A 19,814-nucleotide genomic window follows, 5' to 3' on the forward strand; every position below is an offset into this window, starting at 1 on the left:
TGAAGAAAAAAAAAGATGAAAGAAGGGGTTTCTTTTGAGAAGAGTGAAGTTCTATTCTGTTTTTCCTTTGACTGTGTATATGCTGTTTTCTATAATCTTTTTTCTTTTAACATAATTAAAAGAAAGAAAGAAAGAAAGAAAGAAAGAAAGAGAAAGGGCGAAGCGTTGTTTGTGTGTTTTTTATTGTACAGGTGTTAAACTGATGTGATATTGTGGGGTGAATGATATTTTGTGTTTAATATTATGATGAATATTGAAGATTGTATCAAACGAATAGGTTGTTTAATGAAAAAATAAAAAGAGGGGGCGGGCGAAAGGGTTTTGTTCAAACCGGGGTAGAGTGCAAATGAATAGTTCAAAAAAAAAAGTGCCGGGATAAAAGAGGAGAAATGAGAATTGAGGAATGAGTGAATGATACAATCTGATGAAGGAAAAGGTTGAAATGAATGAGAGAATAGATGAAAGAGATGCGCAGCTTATTATTATTATTATTTTTTCTTTTTTTCTTTGAAATAAAGTATGCATGGGCAATTAAAACGAGAGAGAGAAAAGGGGATGAACTGTTGTGTAGACAGAGAAGGGGAAAGAGTCGTTCACAACAAAGGTAAAAAGGAAAAAGGGAAGTGATGGGAAAGCCAAGCCATACACATGGATAAACATTGGATACAAATTGTATTCAGGTTACATGTTTACGACATTCTCGATCTCTCTCGCTCTCTCTTTCTTTCGTTCCTTCTTTTTCTCTTTTCATTTTGAATTTCTTGTCTTGGCAAAGACACTCGTATTACCAAACATTATGTCGCATGGAATATGGTCGCCACAAATCAAACAAATCCAACAAGTTCTAACAATACCTTGACTTGTCGTCTTGTATATCAACCTCCATTCCTTCACTTGTCTCAATCAATCAATTAATCCATCAATCAAAGATAAATAGAAAGATCTCTTCATTTTCCTCAAAGAGCTAGATCTATTACACCTCATGGCCAATAATCAACATGAATAAGAGTAAGTGCATTGTCCCTCCATCAAATTACCCCCCTTCCTCTCTCCTTCCACCCCTTTTCTCCTTTTTCTCGAAAGGATCAAGAGGAGCGAGAAGGGTGAGAAAGACTGAGAAGAGTGAGAGAATGAGATTTGATAAAATTGAGATGAAACCAAGGATCGCTTTTGATTGGATGGTGCCTGGTATTTATCTTTGATGTGAGCCAATCACGCGGCTGTACCCGCTGCGCCACATCCTGACTCTTACATGTTCAAACCTTTGTCACTTACTTGCACACTGTTTTCCCTTTCATTTTTCTCCTTTCATCTCATATTTCTATATCGTAAAGAGAAGAGAAGAAAAACGAAAGAAGAGTAAATATGAGAAGCACGGAGGGAAAAGAGCGAACGAATGAAGAGAACGAAAGTGTTTTTTGTGGTTAACAATTGATTGTTGTTGTTGTCAAGATCCTTTGTCAACAAGATATAAACATTTACATTTCACATTTCTCCGAACAAGCTTGTGCGTGTCGTTGAACAAGTAACAACTGAAAATAAAATAAAAACCACAAAGCAGGAGGTTTGCTCGAAACTCTCAAGTATTTGCGGACAATGATGAGCACACAGCATTTAAAAAAACAAGAGGTCTTTGAAGGGAGAGAATAGGCCTCTGCAGCATCTCGCATCATCCAACAACCATTTTTTTTTACATGTCTATTTTATCTGTCATCTTTTTGCCCATGAACAACCAACCAACATTGCAGAAATGCAAGAGCAAAACGATAGTCCGTGTGCTTTCAAAAAAATGTTTTTGCTCACAAAGTCTCGAAAAAGAAAAGTCATTCATTCCATGAATCCATCTCTCTTTGATCCGAGTGAAGGATGAATTCTTTTGAATTTCAACATCATCCCCACACTCGCCCATTCACTCTCCCCCACTCTTTCGCTTTTTTTTTTTTTTTTTTTTTTTTTTTTTACTATCTTTTTTCTTTTACTGTCCATGGTTTTTTCATTCTACAATCTCATTTGTATACATCGTTCATTTGTGTGTTGTGGTGTGCAACGGCCATTACTCTTCCTTGTTGACATTTAGACTCTCTCACTCATTCTCGCTTGTTAAACCCCTTACTCATTCACAAAATATCCCTTTGTATATTGACACAGTTAGTTTCTCCTCCCCTCATCCTTCTATCGTTTCCTCACATCCCTACTATAATCGAAAGTCTTCCACTTGCTCTTCTCGACTTTTTTTTTTTTTTTTTTTTTTTTTTAAGTCTCCGCTCCTGCAGTTCACACATTAATCTTTATAATTTTTATTTTCCTATATTCCTATCTCCATCAGCATATTTACATATAACAAGTGTTGTAATGGTGGTTCTTTTTAATTATTAATTCTATTTTTTTCTATTTTCAACGGTCTATACTCTAATTGTAATTGCCTGTTTATCTTATCTTCCCACACTTTAAATCATTCTTTTCCTCCTTTTTTCATTTTTTTTTCTTTTCTTCTTTTTAACATCTCCAGCTCAACTTTTGCCCATCATTTCGAAACCACCGACCTTTGTGTTTGGAGCGATGGACGATGATGAAGGCTATTACTATACAGGCCAGACTCCGTTCAGAAAACCCAACGAGTCCAAATTACGATATCACGCTCGAAGGTTGGTCTCGATTCAAACTCTCGCCCGTCTTGAATACACAGTGGAGGAAGCAGAGACCAAATTCAATCGTTCACTCGGACCTGTGGAGTTGACCTTTGTAGGATTGGGTAAGCATAAAAATAAAATAAAACAACAACAGCACAGCATTACATTACATTACACAGCGTTATAATCCAACATCCAATCCACAAACTAGCATGTTTGTTATCATCCATGGATACATCTGGCACCCCTTTTTTTTTTTTTTTTTTTTTTTTTTTAAATTGGAAATAGGTCATGTGTAGTTTGACTGTAATGTGTTTTTATGATTGTAAAAAAAAAATAGGTGGAAGGTTTTTTTGCTCACACTTCTCACGAAAACAATTTCAAAAAGCCCCCAATTCGACGTTCAACTCTTTATTCGAACATGTGGGTAAAATGTTGCAGAATGAAATGCATTAGGAATGTATTCTGGCTGGTTTGCTGCAGGATTATTCTTACCGCATAGTCCATCATCTATCCTCATCCCCCATTCCTTCTTTCTTTTAAAATGACTCTTTTTTTTATATTTTTTATTGTGCTTCTTTTATACTTCCAAGACTGTTCAACCATCAGCCCCTTCCCTTGTCCCTTGTCCCTTGTCCCTTGTCCCTTGTCCTCATTCCCTTTCCTTTACTTTCTTTTTTTTTATTTTTTTTTTTTTTTATTTTTTTTATTTTTTTTTATTTTTTTTTATTTTTTTTTATTTTTTTTTATTTTTTTTTATTTTTCTATTGGTATGCGAGGTTGTGTTTGTTCGCTCTGTGCTTTCTTGACTTTCCATGGGAGCAAAACTGCAATTGGATTTGGAGTAGAATGTACTCAAATGTCCCAAAACCTGGGTTTTGTCACACCTTCAGGACACATTGACCATATTTTTTTTTTTGTGTTTGCTGCAGGAAAAAAAAAAAAAAAAAAAAAAAGATGGAGATGCACAAACGACGCCGATCCAAACAAACAAAAAAAGACAAAACCAAAATCTATAACTAATCACTTTTGGCTTTTTTTTTTCTCAATTGCTTCTAGGTGCTGTTGTTGGTACTGGCGTCTTTGTCATTCTTGGTAAGAATCTCTTTTTTTTTTCACCTTTGTCGGCTTACTCAAACTGGATTAGATTTTAACAAACAAATAAACAAATCAATCATTTATATATGTATATTATAATATAATAACTGTGTACTTTTGTACGTTTGTTCTCAAATACAAAAAAACAAAAAAACAAAAAAATAGGTAATGCTGCCGCTACTCAGGCAGGCCCCTCAGTCACAATCTCATTTCTTCTCGGCGGTATCGTCTCTGGGATCGCAGCTCTATCCTATGCAGAGATGGCCTCCATGATCCCAATCGCTGGATCAGCTTACACATATGCCTATGCAACCGTCGGAGAATTACCCGCATGGATCATTGGATGGAATCTCATTCTGGAATACATGATTGGTGCTGCAACAGTCTCCATTGGCTTTTCATCTTACTTTGTAGCATTGGTCGAGGATGCCTTTCATGGAACACTCTCACCCAAATGGACAAAGGCTCCCATTGTTTGGGTCAATGATGATTTCGAAATGTCGGGTTCCTATTTTAATGTGCCTGCCTTTGTGATCTCAGCCCTGGTAACAGTGACGATCTATTCAGGAATCCATTTGACAGCCAAGATCAACAATGTATTGGTGGCATTCAAGATCATAGTCTTGATCATCATGATCATTGCCATGATCCCCTCCATCAAAAGAGAAAACTATCACCCATACATTCCACCCAACACGGGGACCTATGGGGAATTTGGTGTCTCTGGATTATTACAGGGTGCATCCTCAGTCTTCTTTGCTTACATTGGATTCGACAGTGTCTCCACCACAGCCCAGGAAGCAAAAGAGCCCCAGGTGAATTTACCAGTCGGAATTATGATGACCCTGGTGATCAGTGCGACGATTTATATTGCTCTCAGTGCTGTGACCGTGGGCGTGGTGAATTACGAGCAATTGACAGGCGGATCACCTCTAGTGTTCACGGTCCGGTCAACGAATATGACCTGGCTTGTAGTCCTGACAGAATTAGGAGCTCTTGCTGCGACGACTTCGGTTATTTTGGTCTTATTGATTGCTCAACCACGTGTCTTTTACGCCATGGCTAATGATGGTTTGATCCCCCGTGCCTTTGCAAAAGTTCATCCAAAATATAAGGTAAAAAAAAAAAAAAAAAAAAAAGAATCGAATGAGCGTTATTCAATATCTTACATATTCGTATATTGTAAAAAAGTTTATTTGATGGCGTTTTCTTAACTCTTTTTCTTTTTTTTTTTTTTTTTTTTTTTAGACTCCATACGTTGCTACATTGGTCTCAGGAATCATTTGTGCAATTTGTGGTGCGTTACTTCCTATTGAGGTGATGAGCGACATGTCTTCTGTTGGCACCATCTTTGCATTCTTTGTTGTCAACATTGGTGTCATCATCCTCCGCTATACTCGGAAAACTGTCCCTCGTCGATTTAAAGTACCAGGAGGTAAACGCTTTACAAAAAAAAGAAATGCATCGGCTTTTTTTTTTTTTTTTTTTTTTTTTTTATACGACCCATTCCCCTCTTCCTAATCTTTGTGCTACCCATCTTTTTTTTTTTTTTTTTTTTTTTTAAAAAAAAAAAAAAATAGGTCCATTTCTTTTACCTGGAATTGGTGCGATAAGTTCATTAGTATTGATTCAAGGTGCGAAACGGGAGGCGATTATCCGGTTATTGGTCTGGATGGCTGCTGGTGTCTTTGTCTATTTGATCTATGGTCGATCCCATTCGGAAGTCAACAACCCAAGGATCATTGCAGATGAACCCATGCGAGTCTTGCATGAGAATTTCTCGGTCGATGCTGTGAACCCTTATGGACAATATGGAGAGGATTATCAAGGATATTCAGATGAACATTTACGGAGACAGTATGAACGTCAGTTGGCAAGGAGACGGATGAATGGGATGAATGGGATGATGGGTGATATAGCCGCTATAGGTGGTGTAGGCAATCACATAGAGATGGATACCTGTCCTGTCGCCGAGGCTGAAACTGCAGGTGAAGTTGAGAACGGTGTTTATGGAAATAATGGGATGAGAAGAAGACCACAACAGCAAGAATATGAACCAGGGCGGTCACAAGAAGAAGAAGAGACAAGAGATAATTTTGATGGCTTTAGTGGCGTAGGAAACGATCTAGCGCAAGAAACAGGAGCAGGAGTAGCAGTAACCTCAGCATTATCAACAGCGCCTCCATCATCGACACCATCACCAGCCCCACCTGCGCCAACGATAAAAGAGGAAGATGGACGTGAATCATGATATTTAAAGCAGCTACACATGAGATAATACCCAACGATGACTGTTCATCGTCAATCATAACCCTCTCCCATGTTCCTCCTTTTCCTTATTACTTTATACATAATCTTAATAATAATTAACATAATGAGAAAAAGAAAAAGAAAAAGAAAAAGCCTTTTTTAATTTCGTCTATACTATTTGTCATTTTTTTATTTATTTATAAATGGAATTGTGCCAAAGATCTGGTAATATAGGAAAGGGATGAAGAGAGGATGGAGAGAGGATGGAGAGAAGAAGTGTTGAAGAGAGAGAGAAAGCAAAATAGAAAATAACGGGTAGTAGCAGCAATGATAATAGCAATGAAAATAATAATAATAAAAAATAAAAAATAAAAAATAAAAAATAAAAAAAAAAAGATAAAGTAAAGAAAAAACAATTTTTTGAAATTAAATGCGCTTTTGAGCACGAACACCAAGGATAGTCAACAACTTGGCCACATATTCGACCAAACTAGCCTGAGCCATGAACAAGAACGAGGCTGTCAAGATGGATTGAACAATCTTGCTAGAAATTCCCTTGTAAAGGCCAGCAATGCCCTCGTATTTGACGATCTTGCGGAAACCATCCAAGATGGAGGTATAGCGCTCGTTCACATTGTCCGACTGCTTCAATTGCATACGAGACTTGACCACACTATTATTGACCATAGCAATATGAAAATAAGAGCCAAAATGTTGAGCGGATCAAAATGTAATTCTTTTTTGTGGAAGTAAAAAGTTTTTGTTTTTTTTTTTTTTAAAAAAAAAAAAAAAAAAAAAAAAAAAAAAAAGACTTACATGTATGGATAGGTAATGCTGGTGGCGGCCAATTTGCTGACGGCGCCGAGAAGAAAGAAATCAAAGCTGGTGAGAGCCCGAGTCTTTGCAATCTTGGCCTTGATCTTTTCAAAAACAGTGTACTGAATGATGGGGTTGGCCACCAAGACCAATGCTGGCATGACGCCTTGCCAGAATGACTTGAAGCCGTTTTCCTTGATCATCTCAGCTGCAGTCTCAAAGGTGCTCAAAGGACGACTATTAGGTGAACTGGTGTTTCGAGTATTAATGCGGGTCTAAAAAAAAAAAAAAAAAAAGAAAAAAAAACTGTTATTAAAAAAATAAAAGAATTAAAAGAGAAGTAAAAACACGAGTCTATGATAGAAGTAGTTCTTACATTGATAACCCAAATAGGATTGGTGATCAAGACAGTGGCAGCACCTATTCAAAGACCATAAAAACAAGAAAATAAGCCCATTACTCTTTGATTCCATAATGCCCTCATCAACTATTTTAAAAATAAAAGATATGAAAACATTATCTTATCGTCCTTCTTACCTGCAACAGCACCAGCAGACATAGATTCGATGGTGCTCATCTGAGCTTTGTTGATCACACTCTTGGTGAACTCATAAAAATAGTAATAGCAGTAGTTGGTAAGCGAGATACCGAACAAGGCACTATCCAGGCCACTAGTTTAGGTTTTTTATTTTTATTTTTTTATAAAGGACGTCATCAGTTTTATCCCGCATTTCCCATGTCATACAAAATGAACAAGATCAATTCTTTCTTGGCGAAAACGTTTCTGATTCGTGTATATTCCAATTAGGTTGAATACGCCCAAGGGACTGTGGTGTACTTACGAGTAAAGACCGGCGATACCTTCCTTGGCAATAACCTTCCTGACAACATCCAAACCGTTCTAAGAAAAAGAAAAAGAAGAAAAAAAAAATCCAAACACCCTGGTCAGAAAATACTCCAAATTCTCAGTTTTCTTGTTTTTCTCCCTTTCTACATTTTTCCTGAATCCGATCCATGAACGGGAAATCCTTTTTTTTTTTTTATTTTTTTTTTTAGCCTTGCTGTCACTTTATGAGAACCGCCATGGTCCATAAGGATTAGTTGATGTTTATGAGGTAAGGTGTTGAATTGATAAGATATTTACCTTGTAAGCCTCCTTGTTGGTCTTATCTTTCTGAACTTGAAGTCTATTGCTGATGGTGACCAATGGATAGGTCAAAGTCATGGAGACGATTCCTCCTCCGGCACCTGCGATGTCAAGATTTTTTTGATCAGGTTAGTATTTCAAAGATCATAGAGATCATATGCGGTAAAAAAAAAAAAAAGATCAATGACGTTGAATAGGATACGCGTTAGCCGATGTTTGTCATTCTGTATGCCAAGCTATTCATAGTGGAGAAAAACTATTATCTTATCCCGAAAGAGAAAAAACAAAGAGAAAGACATTACCGGCAATAGCGTGAACTGTGCTGTCAGACATGTTGAAATGTAGAAAAGTAAATGAGTTAAAATGAGAATGTTATTTCCTGAAAGATGAAGGGGGAGAAAGAAAGGGGTGTTAAGAGTATAGAGAAAATCCTGGAGTGGAGAGTGGGGAGAGAGAAGAGAAAGAAAAAGAGCTTCTTGAGTTTCAATAACAAAGCACTTTGATCAATCCTCCACAATTTTTTTGCCTGCCTCCGTGGGATTGTGGGATTGTCGTTGTGGGACTGTGAGACTGTCCTCTCTTCCCCTGTTCCCCTCGTATCACATGCAAATTATATTAAGCTGTGGCTCCCAAACTTCCCTCCATTGCAGTAGCTTGATGGCCTCGGTGACACACCGCACTGGACAACTATGATTCATCCACCCGGTTTGTTTACTTTATGTATTTATCCTTTGTCTTTATTTGGAAGCAATCTCTTTTCCGAGGTACTTGGGATCTTTTTTTCCTAGGACCCTGCTATCGTCATTTTTTTTTTTTTTTTTTTTTTTTTTAACTGAAGATCACACACGTGGATTTTGAGGAACAGGGAAATACCACCTTTGGACATTAAAAGAGCTGTTGTCTGTGCTTCTGGTCAAAAAACATTCCTCAGGAATTTAAATTGCATTGTAATTGTCATCTGTGAGAAAATTGACGCAGATAATGTCAATTGATCAACCTTCTGTTGTTCATTATTGTATCGACCATGTCCAAACACATGCAAATAGATGGTGGAGCAACCAATATGGGGTGCTTTGTGGAGGAGACTTCACTCTATTATTACAAGGGTCGCTTTTACCTTTTGTCTTGGTTCTTTCCCTGTCTCTGTCGCCAGTTGATATTAACAAGCAGGAACGAAAATGAATGACTATCTTTGTTGTGGCTTCGTCCGAATCGCGCTAGAGAATCGCGTAAATATGGTAATCACAAAACTGCTCATAGTTACTTTTTTTTATTCAGTCATTCATTCACATTCATTTCCTCTTGAAACGAAAAATTACCATGTCATTAATGAATCGTTACATTCCACTGGCAATTGCTGTTGGTGTCGGTGTCTTTTCTGGCTACTATATCTGGGAGCCCTCGCTGAAGAAGTATCAGAAGTAAGGTTTATTGCGAACAACTCCTTTCTTTTTCTCCTCTTGTATAATGTTTCTGTCTTACCAACCAACCATGCCTTCTTTCTTTTCCCCCCTCTTTCCTCTCTTTGGCCTTCGCCAGAGAAAGCAAAGGCACTTGGAACTATGATGTTGTAAAGCAGACGAGAGCGGAGGAAATGAATCAGCATGCAGATCAGCTTGCCGGGACTTCAGGAGCGTCAAAACCTGCAGATGCACCATCATCATCATCTTCATCATCGTCGCCGGAGAGTCCTATCGTTGCTGCCACCGCTGCTGCTGCCGCGCCTGCAACAGGACCCACTGTGTCAGTCAAGGAGATCAAAGACGCTGTTTCTTCCAAATAAGCAAAAAAAAAAAATGTCGAGCTTGATCTCACTTATTCAGCTTTCTTTTTTTTTTATAAAACAAAAAGTTACTCGATAGAAGAGAATCAAGAAAGCGAATGGAAAAATGTAAATATGAAAAGGACGAATAATAAAATAAGGAGCAGCGACCGTAAAAGATTTTATGAACAACACTCCATGACAAAGTTGTTAAAAAATTTTGGGCCTCTTTTCTAACTAACGGTTCTGGTTAAGGGGATTTGCATCCAGCAATTTTCTAAAATGAATGTGCCTTTCATCAACTGACTCTCCTTTGTCATTTACCTCATCAAATCTCCTCTTGAACAAACTACATTTCTCACGCGAATAGCTTCCTATTTTTCACTTTGCTGCTTCATTCATTTAAGCACAAATACAATACTCAAACACATCCCACACACTGTTCGATAATCTATATCAACGCAACGCATCCTCACAAGCTCATTTCGTTATCATTTTAAAAAAGCAAATCCTCCGACCGCATTTCACGCATTTCTTCCTCCTCACGAACACGACATGGCAACACGGAAACTGCAGAGTAATCATAACATGCATTGATATCGATCAATTGCTTTTATTATTTTATTTCTTTCTTTCTTTCTTTCTTTTTCATTCCTTTGCCACCATTTTTTTAAAGTATCCATTGAACCCATGGCTACAAAGTTGAAAATCAACAAACATTGTAGCCTGGGAAGACGTTGGTGTTTTTCCCTCAGAGTTTGTCTCCCATACGTCCTTCTCTTTTCAATCTGACCTTTTTTTGATCGTTGTCCGAATATCTTATCCTTTTTTTCTTCTTCCTTGGGATGGGGTTCTTGTTTTTTTTTCTTCTTATTTTTGTATATAGCCGAAATTGACAAGGTCTTGAAAAAGGTTGCGGAAGGTGTTGAAACCTTTGAAGAGACTCTAGAAAAGATTGAAACATCAACGAATGCCAACCAAAAGGACAAGTATGAATCGGACCTTAAGAAGGAAATTAAGAAGTTGCAACGACTACGTGATCAGATCAAGACTTGGATCTCCTCAAATGACATCAAGGACAAGAGGGCACTCATGGACAACCGAAAACTCATTGAACAGGTAAACTAAAATCAACCACATGAGAAATTCATGTCATTTCATTGAATTCCAAAAAAATAAAAATAAAAAACAATCCATCCATTTTTGAAAACGTAAGCCGTTCAACTAACATGCAATCAACTTTTTTTTTTTGAAATTTTATCTGCCCACCTGCATATCCGGTGTGGCTCCTTTTTTTATGCGTGGGGGTTATTCTTTCTAGCAAATGGAAAAGTTCAAGGCAATTGAAAAGGAAATGAAGACGAAAGCATATTCCAGAGAAGGATTGATCATGTCTGGACGCATGGATCCTAAGGAGAAGGAAAAAGCGGAGACGTGTTCTTGGGTAACAGATCGTGTTGAAGCATTGAGTATCCAAATCGAAGCTCTAGAGGCTGAGGTAGAGACTTTACAAGCAGGCACAAAGAAGGGCAAGAACAACTCTTCAAAGGAAAGGATATCAGAACTGGAGGAGAAGATTGAGCGACATAAGTGGCATCAAGGGCGTCTGGAACTAATCCTAAGGCTTTTGGAAAACGGTCAGATCGATACCGAAAAGGTAAAAAATAACCTAGAAAAATTATATAATCATTTCATCTTTAGACTTTTGAATTCAAGCTTGCCTCAGTATGCTAATGGCTTTTTCCCTAAATAATGTTCAATTTCCTTGTAGGTCATTGCAATTCAGGAAGATGTGAACTACTATGTTGATGAGAACCAGGTATGCAGGAGGCTTTGAATGTTAAGATCGATGAGCTTCCTTCAGTTGGATTGCCCCAACTTATTGACCATTCATCTCACTTTTATATATATTCTACACGTATTCCTATTTATTATGATGCATAAATTCAGGATCCGGATTTCGCAGAAGACGAGGAGATTTACACGGATTTGAATCTGGAAGATGAAGAGGATTATTTTGCAGTTGGTATGGAAGATCATTCAGTTACTCATGATTATGATGAGAAGGATGATACACCAACGCCTACCAAGAAGCAGGCAAAGGAACCAGAGCCAGAGCCTTCACCCACAAAACCTCCTGTCAAGATTATACCAGCAAAAAGTAAGACATTCTATGAATTGATTTTAAGCCAGAAAGAATTGACCGTAGATACTGTAGAGATACTTTTTTACGTCTCTTGATGCTTATACCTTTCTCTCTTTATCTCTATCGATCGCGCGCACACACTTTTTTTTTTTTTTTTTTTTTTTTTTTTTTTTTTAGAATTGTCAGTATCAGAATCCAAGGAAACAAAGCCTGCATCAACGCCCAGTCAATCAACAGCAAAAACGACAACGGTAGCTCCGCCCAACCGACAACCAGCTTTGCCGCGTACAGGGGCTTCAGAATCCCCCGTCATCCAATATGCGACTGCAGTAGCAGCCAACTTGCCATCCGATCCATCTCGCACTACTTCAGCAGCATCACCTCAAGTTTCATCAGCAGTGTTGACAAAGGATTCTCCTAAGCAAGCAAACGAAACAGCTAAAGTAACATCACCATCACCGCAGGCGGCTACGATAACTACACCAGCGTCATCGTCAGTGCAGACACTAGCATCAGAACCCAAGGATGAATCCAAATCTTTATTAACATCATCAACTGACCCCGCTTCAACGGCATCTAAAGCGTTAGAATCTCCGTTTACAACATCCATAGCAGAAAAACAAGCTAGCGCAGAAATTGAGGGGCTGTCAACGCCACCCAATGTACCTGAATCAGTAAGATTTAATTATTTGTTTAGCTTTGTCAACAGTGTTATTGCAAGGGAACAAATGTCCACTGCATTGGGTGAAGATTATTTCAATTAATTTCTAACTTTATATTCCGCAGCAGAATGAAGCCAAGCCAATAGAATCACAGCCTGCACCATCTAGTGTACCAACATCTGCACCTGCACCTGCATCGACATCTATGCCAACGCCACCGACAGCACTGGTGGCACCAGAACCTGAGATTAGATTACCTGCAGCATTGGCTGATCTTGCACATAGCTTTGAAGCGTCCAAGGAACGAGCGCTACAAAAAGAGGTTGGATTCTTTGCTCAACAAATGTTGGAAGCCAGTTATCAATTCATGCCAGAAGCTGTGGACACTGAACGGTATGAATCTTGAGATACATATCTACTAGAGTCATGTGAGGGGGGGAAAGGGATTGCCGTTAGAACACATGTTAAATCTAACACCCATGTTTACCATTCTTTAATCAATTTAGACCAAAGAATTATGCACCCAAGGATCCTTATCCAACACCATCCTATTACCCACAAGCACCGATGCCAGGAGTATTTGACAGTCCTGCCATGTTTGAGAAGTTTGACATTGACACGCTGTTCTTTATCTTTTACTACCAGCAAGGGACATACCAGCAGTAAGCCTTTATAATGAACGTGCTTTATATAATTCCAATATTTTAAGATAGGATCATTCATATTGCATTGTTTTTTTTCCTTTCTTTTAATTTTCCTTAGGTATCTTGCTGCGCGTGAGTTGAAGAAGCAGTCCTGGCGCTTCCATAAAAAGTATCTAACATGGTTTCAACGGCATGAGGAGCCAAAGGCAATTACGGACGATTATGAACAAGGCACATATATTTACTTTGACTATGAAGGAGCATGGTGCCAACGCAAGAAGACGGATTTCCGTTTCGAGTACAAGTTCCTGGAGGACTCTGAACTCGTGTAAAAAAGAATAATTTAGACAAATAATGATAATGATTGCTGGATTTTTCACTGAAATTTAATTAAATTGTTTTTTATACACGTCACCACTGGAGTAACCCAGCGGGAACCATGTAAACTATAGATAGTATGCTTACGAACACACAAATGCTAAATGTTAAAAGTTTCTTGAGTCCTCTCTTTGTGCTTTCTGGCTTGCTACGAAGCAAAAATGCTGCTGGTCGCTTACTTCTTTGGCCACGATCCGGCACAGTGCCCAGACCTAGATTCAACCCTGTACCTGTACCTGTGTTTGCTGTTGATGGCGCTCTTCGTTACATCCGAACAGACAGTCCATTCTCACTCACAGGCTGAAGATAGAGTAATCATCGTTTCCTCTTCAGGTGCTCACGCAAAATACACTACAGTGCAAACGAGAAATCCCCGCTTCTTCAACAGAGTCTTCATATGATGGGCGTTTCTTGGACAGCATAGTGTTGGTTGACTCCAACAATCACGTAACTAAGTGAGCAAGTCTACAAAGGAAGATTGAGTTAGAGAGAGAGTAAGAGTAGTAAAGGAGTAGCTTTCATATAATAAGAAAAACCTTGTCTTGACGAGAATTGAACGAGACTCACTCTTATAATAACCTTGTTGGGATCGTGTTTCTGTTGAGCAATACGTCCGCCGATTATTATCATTCTTTATTTTTTATTTCTTCACTTCCGTTGATTGAATGAATGTATTATTAAAATGCGTTATTGTAAATGAATCAAAAGCCGATTTATCGTCTGGTAGTATATATCATCCTTATTGCATCTTCATCACCATAATTATTTTTTATTATTTATTTTTTATTTTTTATTTTTATTTTTTTAAATGCATCTATTAGTTACTTTGAGCCGGTATTTCGAGACCAGACTACTATATTCTCTCGCGGTCTATTTACCCTTAGAGCATAAAATTGGGTAAATTTTACTCACCTAGCTTTCATCAACTCATGGGTAGGCCAGATCCAGTCCTCTATGCTTGCTATTAGCATAGGAAGCGTAAAAAATGATCGCTTATTGACTCGTTATCACCCATGTGAGGCCATAATTACGGCAGATGATAGCACTACAGATGTTCCGACCTACTCAATACATTTTTTTCATATTTTTTTACATGTTACTTGATATGATAAGCACGAACTTGAAGAACTGGGACGCAATCAATGCATTCAAGTGCTATACACGTGCCAGTGAGTCCATACCAAGGAAGTAATGAAAAAGCAAGCAGCGAAAAACTATATGTCAAGTCATGTCATCCACTACCAACTTTCATCATTTTTCTCTCCTGCTTTCATTCTCTACCCCCAGCCTATAGATAAACAAAGCACCAAAGGGGTTAATTCTCTTATTTTATCTTCTTTTTTGCTAGAGACACCTTGCCGAGTCTCTATACTGTTCGTTCTAAAGATGGCTGCTATTCGAGGCATTCCCCCCCTCCCTTTTTTTTAATCGATTGATTGCAAGCTTAAGTTCTAGCCTTTAACAGCAAGTACCAGGTTAAACCGCTAGGACACGAAGCTGTTGGAACCTATGAATACCTCACTAGAGCGCGTTATATCCCCTCCCCTGTATCAACTGCATTACTTCCTGGAATTAGTGTAACTAAGGCTAAAACACTGTCGTAAAAAAGAGGTGTATTTTGATCATATTTCCTTACAGAAACTTTGTCTTAAATGCGACCCGAGAAGTCCAAACCCATCATGGCGGTAGCAAGGCTGTGAGGGGTTGTAGCGCCTACGAGCGCTCAAGGCAGCAATGGTTAAGGAGATCGATCTTCCTTTTACAAGCTTGTAAGCGGAGTAATCATAGCATTTGCATTCTCGAGATATCACAGTAATCCTTCCTTCAGTCCATAGATAATTTAAACTAATTTCAACTTGTCAGATATCAAACGACCTATTAGTTACCTCAACAACAAATACTCCTAGAGATGGGTTAAGTTTGAGCAACTCATTCCATACCATCAAAGGGCAATCACCGATGTATTGGTCGACAGCAGACTTCCAGACTGTCGCAGATAGAACAAGGATCAGTGATCTCGAAGCTAGGCAAGGTAAAGCCAAAACGAGATGATCATCAAGCAATTACCAATAAATTCCAGAGCGAGTTCGAGGAGGACTGGTTCTTAAGCTGGCCCATATCTGATACTTACAAGGAGGCACTGAGAGCCATACACTTCTTGAGCGCAAAACATTATTGATAAAGGTGGTTTGCAAGGAATAGGAGCAATACTTTCATCAAAGGAAGTAAAAAGGGGACATCTTGAAGCCCAGAGATACGATTGTATAGACGCAACAAATACGTCGAGTTAGAAGATGGTATATTTTTATGCAAAACAAAAAATGTGGACGCTAGATTATGGAAACAGACGATAGTGAGAGGCGTCTCGCTACCTTTATCAACAAGTTTAACCATGTGCCCGACGTCCAGGAAGTGCAAAGAGAAATACAATGTGGTAATTGTTATGGCAGCAAATAGAAAGTATAATAGCCAATCTATGATGAAGATGGCTTCGAGGATATCGATGAGAAGCGAAACCTGTTACTTATTGACAAAATCCTTATTAAAGACTATCTCTCTCCTACCATTGCGCATCGTGACATACTTGCGTTCCTAAACGAAATCCAAGAGTAGGAGGACCCCGCAAGCGTTATTTAATAAAGACATCCATCTCCAAATGCATGTCAAGGAAGACGCACGACCTTCGGCCCTCTCACATTACGAAAAGGGTAGAAAAGAATAATAGAATAAGCGAAAGCTCTACTCAATCCAGACGTTGCAAAAACTGCAGCCGTAGAAAATCTTGGCCGGGGGGAAAGACATGTATAAAAGACTGTGGTTTGCCAACAAAAGCATATATATGAACGATATTGTAGTGCCTGCTATCCCTTCCAGTGGATGATTAAATCGCCTTCTATATCGAGAAGAGAGTCCACTGCTGCCATGGATATAGGCAACATCATTCTCCTGTCTTGTTTGCGCCTTAATCATTACAAGCATAGAAATGCCCTGCAAGCACATGAGTCTGGCAGAGAGGGTGATTCGATGTCAAACGCAATGTTAGTTCCGCGTGCACCCAGGTTCTAAAATACGATTGATAGTAATGTATTATATCAACAATCATTTCAGACAGCATCTCCAGGGCCTCCTCTCGTTGTCTTTGTTGCGTTGGGGGAAGTGCAGGCAATGAGAGTTGAAGAGGGAAAAAAATAAATAAACATTGAGTTGTCTAGACAGAATAACACTGAAGTTGCACCTGAGACTAAAGGCAAGGCTGGATGAATTGATCAGCCTGCAGAGTCTGGTTTTGCTGGTATTCAGACATAGTTTTCACCGGTAAATGAATCCTTGAAGTTGCACAGTATATTCGTTTACTGATAGACTGAAGTATATATTATCAACAAACCTGAAATGGAGGGCAAGAACTCTTAGGCACGAGCCATCCACCCGCTTACGAATGATGATGATAGATTCTTGGTGAAGACGGTAAAGGCACCTACAGTAATAATATTTACAAAAACATTAGCATTATGCGTCCCCAACCATGTAGGATTTCCTAGCTAAAAGAGAATTTGCAACTTGATTTGCACCAAGACAATTTTTCTACGGATGCTAATTACACTGTGCGAGATATAGTTTAGTAGAAGAGAAAGCCGGACCTTGTCTTCGTTTAGTTCCGCTTTCTTCTTTTCTTTACTTCTTCTCTCTTCTAAGTGGTTCTTTTCACGGCTTTGATATAGATAGTACGCACTACCGTTAGTACCATTGCCAGAATCCCCTTGCCAGATATGATGCAAACTAAACATTCACAATTATACAATACTTTTTTTTATAAGTTCAATATCCATATATCTCTCCTGTCTACGTTCCTGAATGCTTAAATCGCACTTGCATAACATTATTTAATGCTTGATGCAAAACGTAGCCACACTTTTTTTTTTTTTTTTTTTTTTTTTTTCAGATGGGCCATTACCACATTCCATCATTGGGTTTTTTTTTGCAACATGGACCACCATAATTTAAATCCTTTAAAGATCCCTGAAATCCTCTTACTCATTGGCGGTTTGCTCAACCAAAAAGACCTTTTAAACTGTATCCGAGTCTCAAAGTTTTTTCATAGTTCTCTTATCGGACTCATATGGAGAAAAATCACCATTACATCGCTCAAATATCCTGCTAGTAAAGCGCGACAGAAGCACAAGGAATACATTGAAAAGATTACATTTTCACATTTTGCATTTAAAGATTCTTTCCCAGTATTACGAGAAATTAGATCCGTCGGATATGGAAAAGGATGTTCATGGCTCACGCCGAGGCACCTTTACAAGCAAATCAAAGTCCATAGCTCCATCCTCACGAGCTTTCACTTGTCCAGCGATATTGAGCATTCACATGAGCTCTGGAAGGCTTTACTGGAATGTAGCAACCTCTACCACTTGGAAGTTTACCACACAACTATCAGTGAGTCGGCTGATCTATTCCTTCAAGTCTGTAAGAGAGTTAGGCGCTTAGAATTGGAGCATGTAACCATTCACCAGCTACCTGTTAATTTCCTAAATAACGACGATAGTGAATATATTCTCCCGAAAATACACACACTGCGTCTTGAGGATGTCCGAATGGCCGATCCTCCAGATCTATATACCAGCTGGGGTTGCCTCGGCATGTTGGTCAGGAGATGTCCAGAATTGTTTTCATTACATATTAACAGCCGGGATCCGAATGATTACCATCCAGACTTCCACAGGATAGCATTTCTTCAGAAACCTTGGACTTTGAACAATTTGTCAGATCTGGTTACCTTTTATATGAGGGTAAAAGACGAGGATATGGCTGTGCTCCTCAGACGGGTGACTGGATTAAGACGGTTAATCGTCCCTTGTGGTGAATTCGGCCAGCTCTCTTTACAGGAGTTACTAGCAGACAAGCAAGAAGGATTGGATAGTGGACAAATAGTATGGAAGACAAGAGTTCGGAGACTCTGTGAGACAATTGAGACATTGGTGTTCAATAAGCTCGACATCATAGATGGTAGTGTTCTAACCATTTTATTGAATTGTCCACGACTGAAAAGGCTGGAAGGCCTTAAAACTACAGTGACAGAGATTTCCAGTGGGGCAGAATGGGTATGCGTTGGGTTGACTAAACTGGATATCTATCTTGAAAGAGATATTGATCAAGAGACTGAAGAAGGCATGGCAAAGGCGCGCATGGTCTTTAGACAACTAGGCAAGCTGACTCAGCTAGAATATCTTGGCCTAACAGGATGGTGGAGCAAAAGAAGCAATGATAGAGAGACGCTGGACTTGAGATTAAGAGCAGGTCTGGATGAACTAGTCAATCTAAAGAAACTACGCACACTATGGTTCAAGAATGATAAGAGCCAGCGATTACAACTCGAGGATGCGAGATGGATGGTGAACAATTGGCCAAGCATCAGAAACGTGAATGGCCTCCTGAATGATGAGAAGAATGTAGCTATTTCGGTGAGAGGGTTCCTTAAGCGGTATAAGGTATCCAATTAATGAAAGATTAAAGAAGGAAAGAGAAGCATTGTCACATCATAATCTGAAATAGAGGACGGAGATCTTGAACATGAGAATTTAGTGAAACTATGCCTCTTGGTGCTTGCCATACAATCTAAGTAATGATAGTATCCAAAATATAAATGGAGGATGGTTCTCCCAACTCGAATAGCGTTTGTACCTTTTTTTTTTTTTTTTTTTTTTTTTAACAGCTGCACCAACGAGTTGTAGAGCAACTTGGTTTAGCTGAAGAGAACGCTGAGGAGTGTCTTTGCTTGATTTCCCTTTCTTCTTTCCCTAAGTATTCTTCTAAATAGTTTCATCCGCAGCTGAGTATAGCTAGTACTCAATGATTCTCGAAAAGACAATCTCATCATTGTCAAGACTCTCACGGCATTTTCGATATCAAGTTATACTTTAACCATAAAGATGCTTGGAATGTGTAAAGTGCATTTTTATGACATCTATATGCATCTGTTCCACATTCCTGCGTTAAATGAAACGATAGTATGATAGTCAAATATCTAGATTGACACTGTGAACTGTACCCATGCCTGCGCAAGGTGACAGAGGGCTGAGGCGATAGCACTGAGCTATAATGTTCCATAGTTTGACAACTACCGATAGTTGATTGAGAGGGGGAAAGAGGCCTGAAATCAGAAAATGGCGCTTGAGAAAGATAGACTAACAAGATGACTATGGCAACTAGAAGTTTGAGGGGTGAGGAAAGACATAGCAGCTGAATACTAGATAGAGAGCGATATGTTGCTGTTGCAA

At 38.8% G+C, this 19,814-nt stretch overlaps 5 protein-coding genes across 5 annotated transcripts; 4 read left to right on the top strand and 1 right to left on the bottom strand.

The window, feature by feature from the left end:
• Positions 1-2,361: 2,361 nt before the first annotated feature.
• BCR41DRAFT_382774 (amino acid permease-domain-containing protein) lies at positions 2,362-6,265 on the top strand. Its single transcript, XM_022027383.1, has 5 exons — positions 2,362-2,752; positions 3,690-3,725; positions 3,894-4,843; positions 4,977-5,163; positions 5,309-6,265. The coding sequence occupies exons 1-5, from the start codon at positions 2,560-2,562 to the stop codon at positions 5,977-5,979; spliced, it is 2,037 nt and encodes a 678-aa protein (XP_021886507.1). The 5' UTR covers positions 2,362-2,559; the 3' UTR covers positions 5,980-6,265.
• Positions 6,266-6,382: 117 nt separating this feature from the next.
• BCR41DRAFT_344163 (mitochondrial carrier domain-containing protein) lies at positions 6,383-8,470 on the bottom strand. Its single transcript, XM_022022442.1, has 7 exons — positions 8,244-8,470; positions 7,939-8,042; positions 7,637-7,695; positions 7,332-7,465; positions 7,171-7,214; positions 6,795-7,069; positions 6,383-6,651 (listed from the first exon to the last, which is right to left on the bottom strand). Exons 1-7 carry the CDS (start codon positions 8,272-8,274, stop codon positions 6,405-6,407), a joined length of 894 nt encoding a protein of 297 aa, XP_021886508.1. The 5' UTR covers positions 8,275-8,470; the 3' UTR covers positions 6,383-6,404.
• A 744-nt stretch (positions 8,471-9,214) lies between these two features.
• On the top strand, positions 9,215-9,807 carry BCR41DRAFT_344164 (hypothetical protein). The gene is made up of 2 exons (XM_022022443.1): positions 9,215-9,362; positions 9,481-9,807. Exons 1-2 carry the CDS (start codon positions 9,262-9,264, stop codon positions 9,722-9,724), a joined length of 345 nt encoding a protein of 114 aa, XP_021886509.1. The 5' UTR covers positions 9,215-9,261; the 3' UTR covers positions 9,725-9,807.
• A 781-nt stretch (positions 9,808-10,588) lies between these two features.
• BCR41DRAFT_298447 (Not1 N-terminal domain, CCR4-Not complex component-domain-containing protein) lies at positions 10,589-13,487 on the top strand (the record flags this gene model as incomplete). The annotated part of the gene is made up of 8 exons (XM_022020492.1): positions 10,589-10,822; positions 11,025-11,360; positions 11,475-11,522; positions 11,654-11,842; positions 12,272-12,495; positions 12,764-12,904; positions 13,018-13,173; positions 13,274-13,487. Coding segments are annotated over 8 exons (1,542 nt in total), but the record flags the coding sequence as incomplete, so codon positions are not given.
• A 3,990-nt stretch (positions 13,488-17,477) lies between these two features.
• Positions 17,478-19,037, top strand: BCR41DRAFT_417949 (hypothetical protein; the record flags this gene model as incomplete). Its single annotated transcript, XM_022029559.1, has 1 exon — positions 17,478-19,037. The coding sequence occupies exon 1, from the start codon at positions 17,517-17,519 to the stop codon at positions 19,035-19,037; it is 1,521 nt and encodes a 506-aa protein (XP_021886511.1). The 5' UTR covers positions 17,478-17,516.
• Positions 19,038-19,814: the final 777 nt, after the last annotated feature.

This window comes from Lobosporangium transversale, assembly GCF_002105155.1.
Source record: "Lobosporangium transversale strain NRRL 3116 chromosome Unknown BCR41scaffold_1, whole genome shotgun sequence".
NCBI lineage: Eukaryota > Fungi > Mortierellomycota > Mortierellomycetes > Mortierellales > Mortierellaceae > Lobosporangium > Lobosporangium transversale.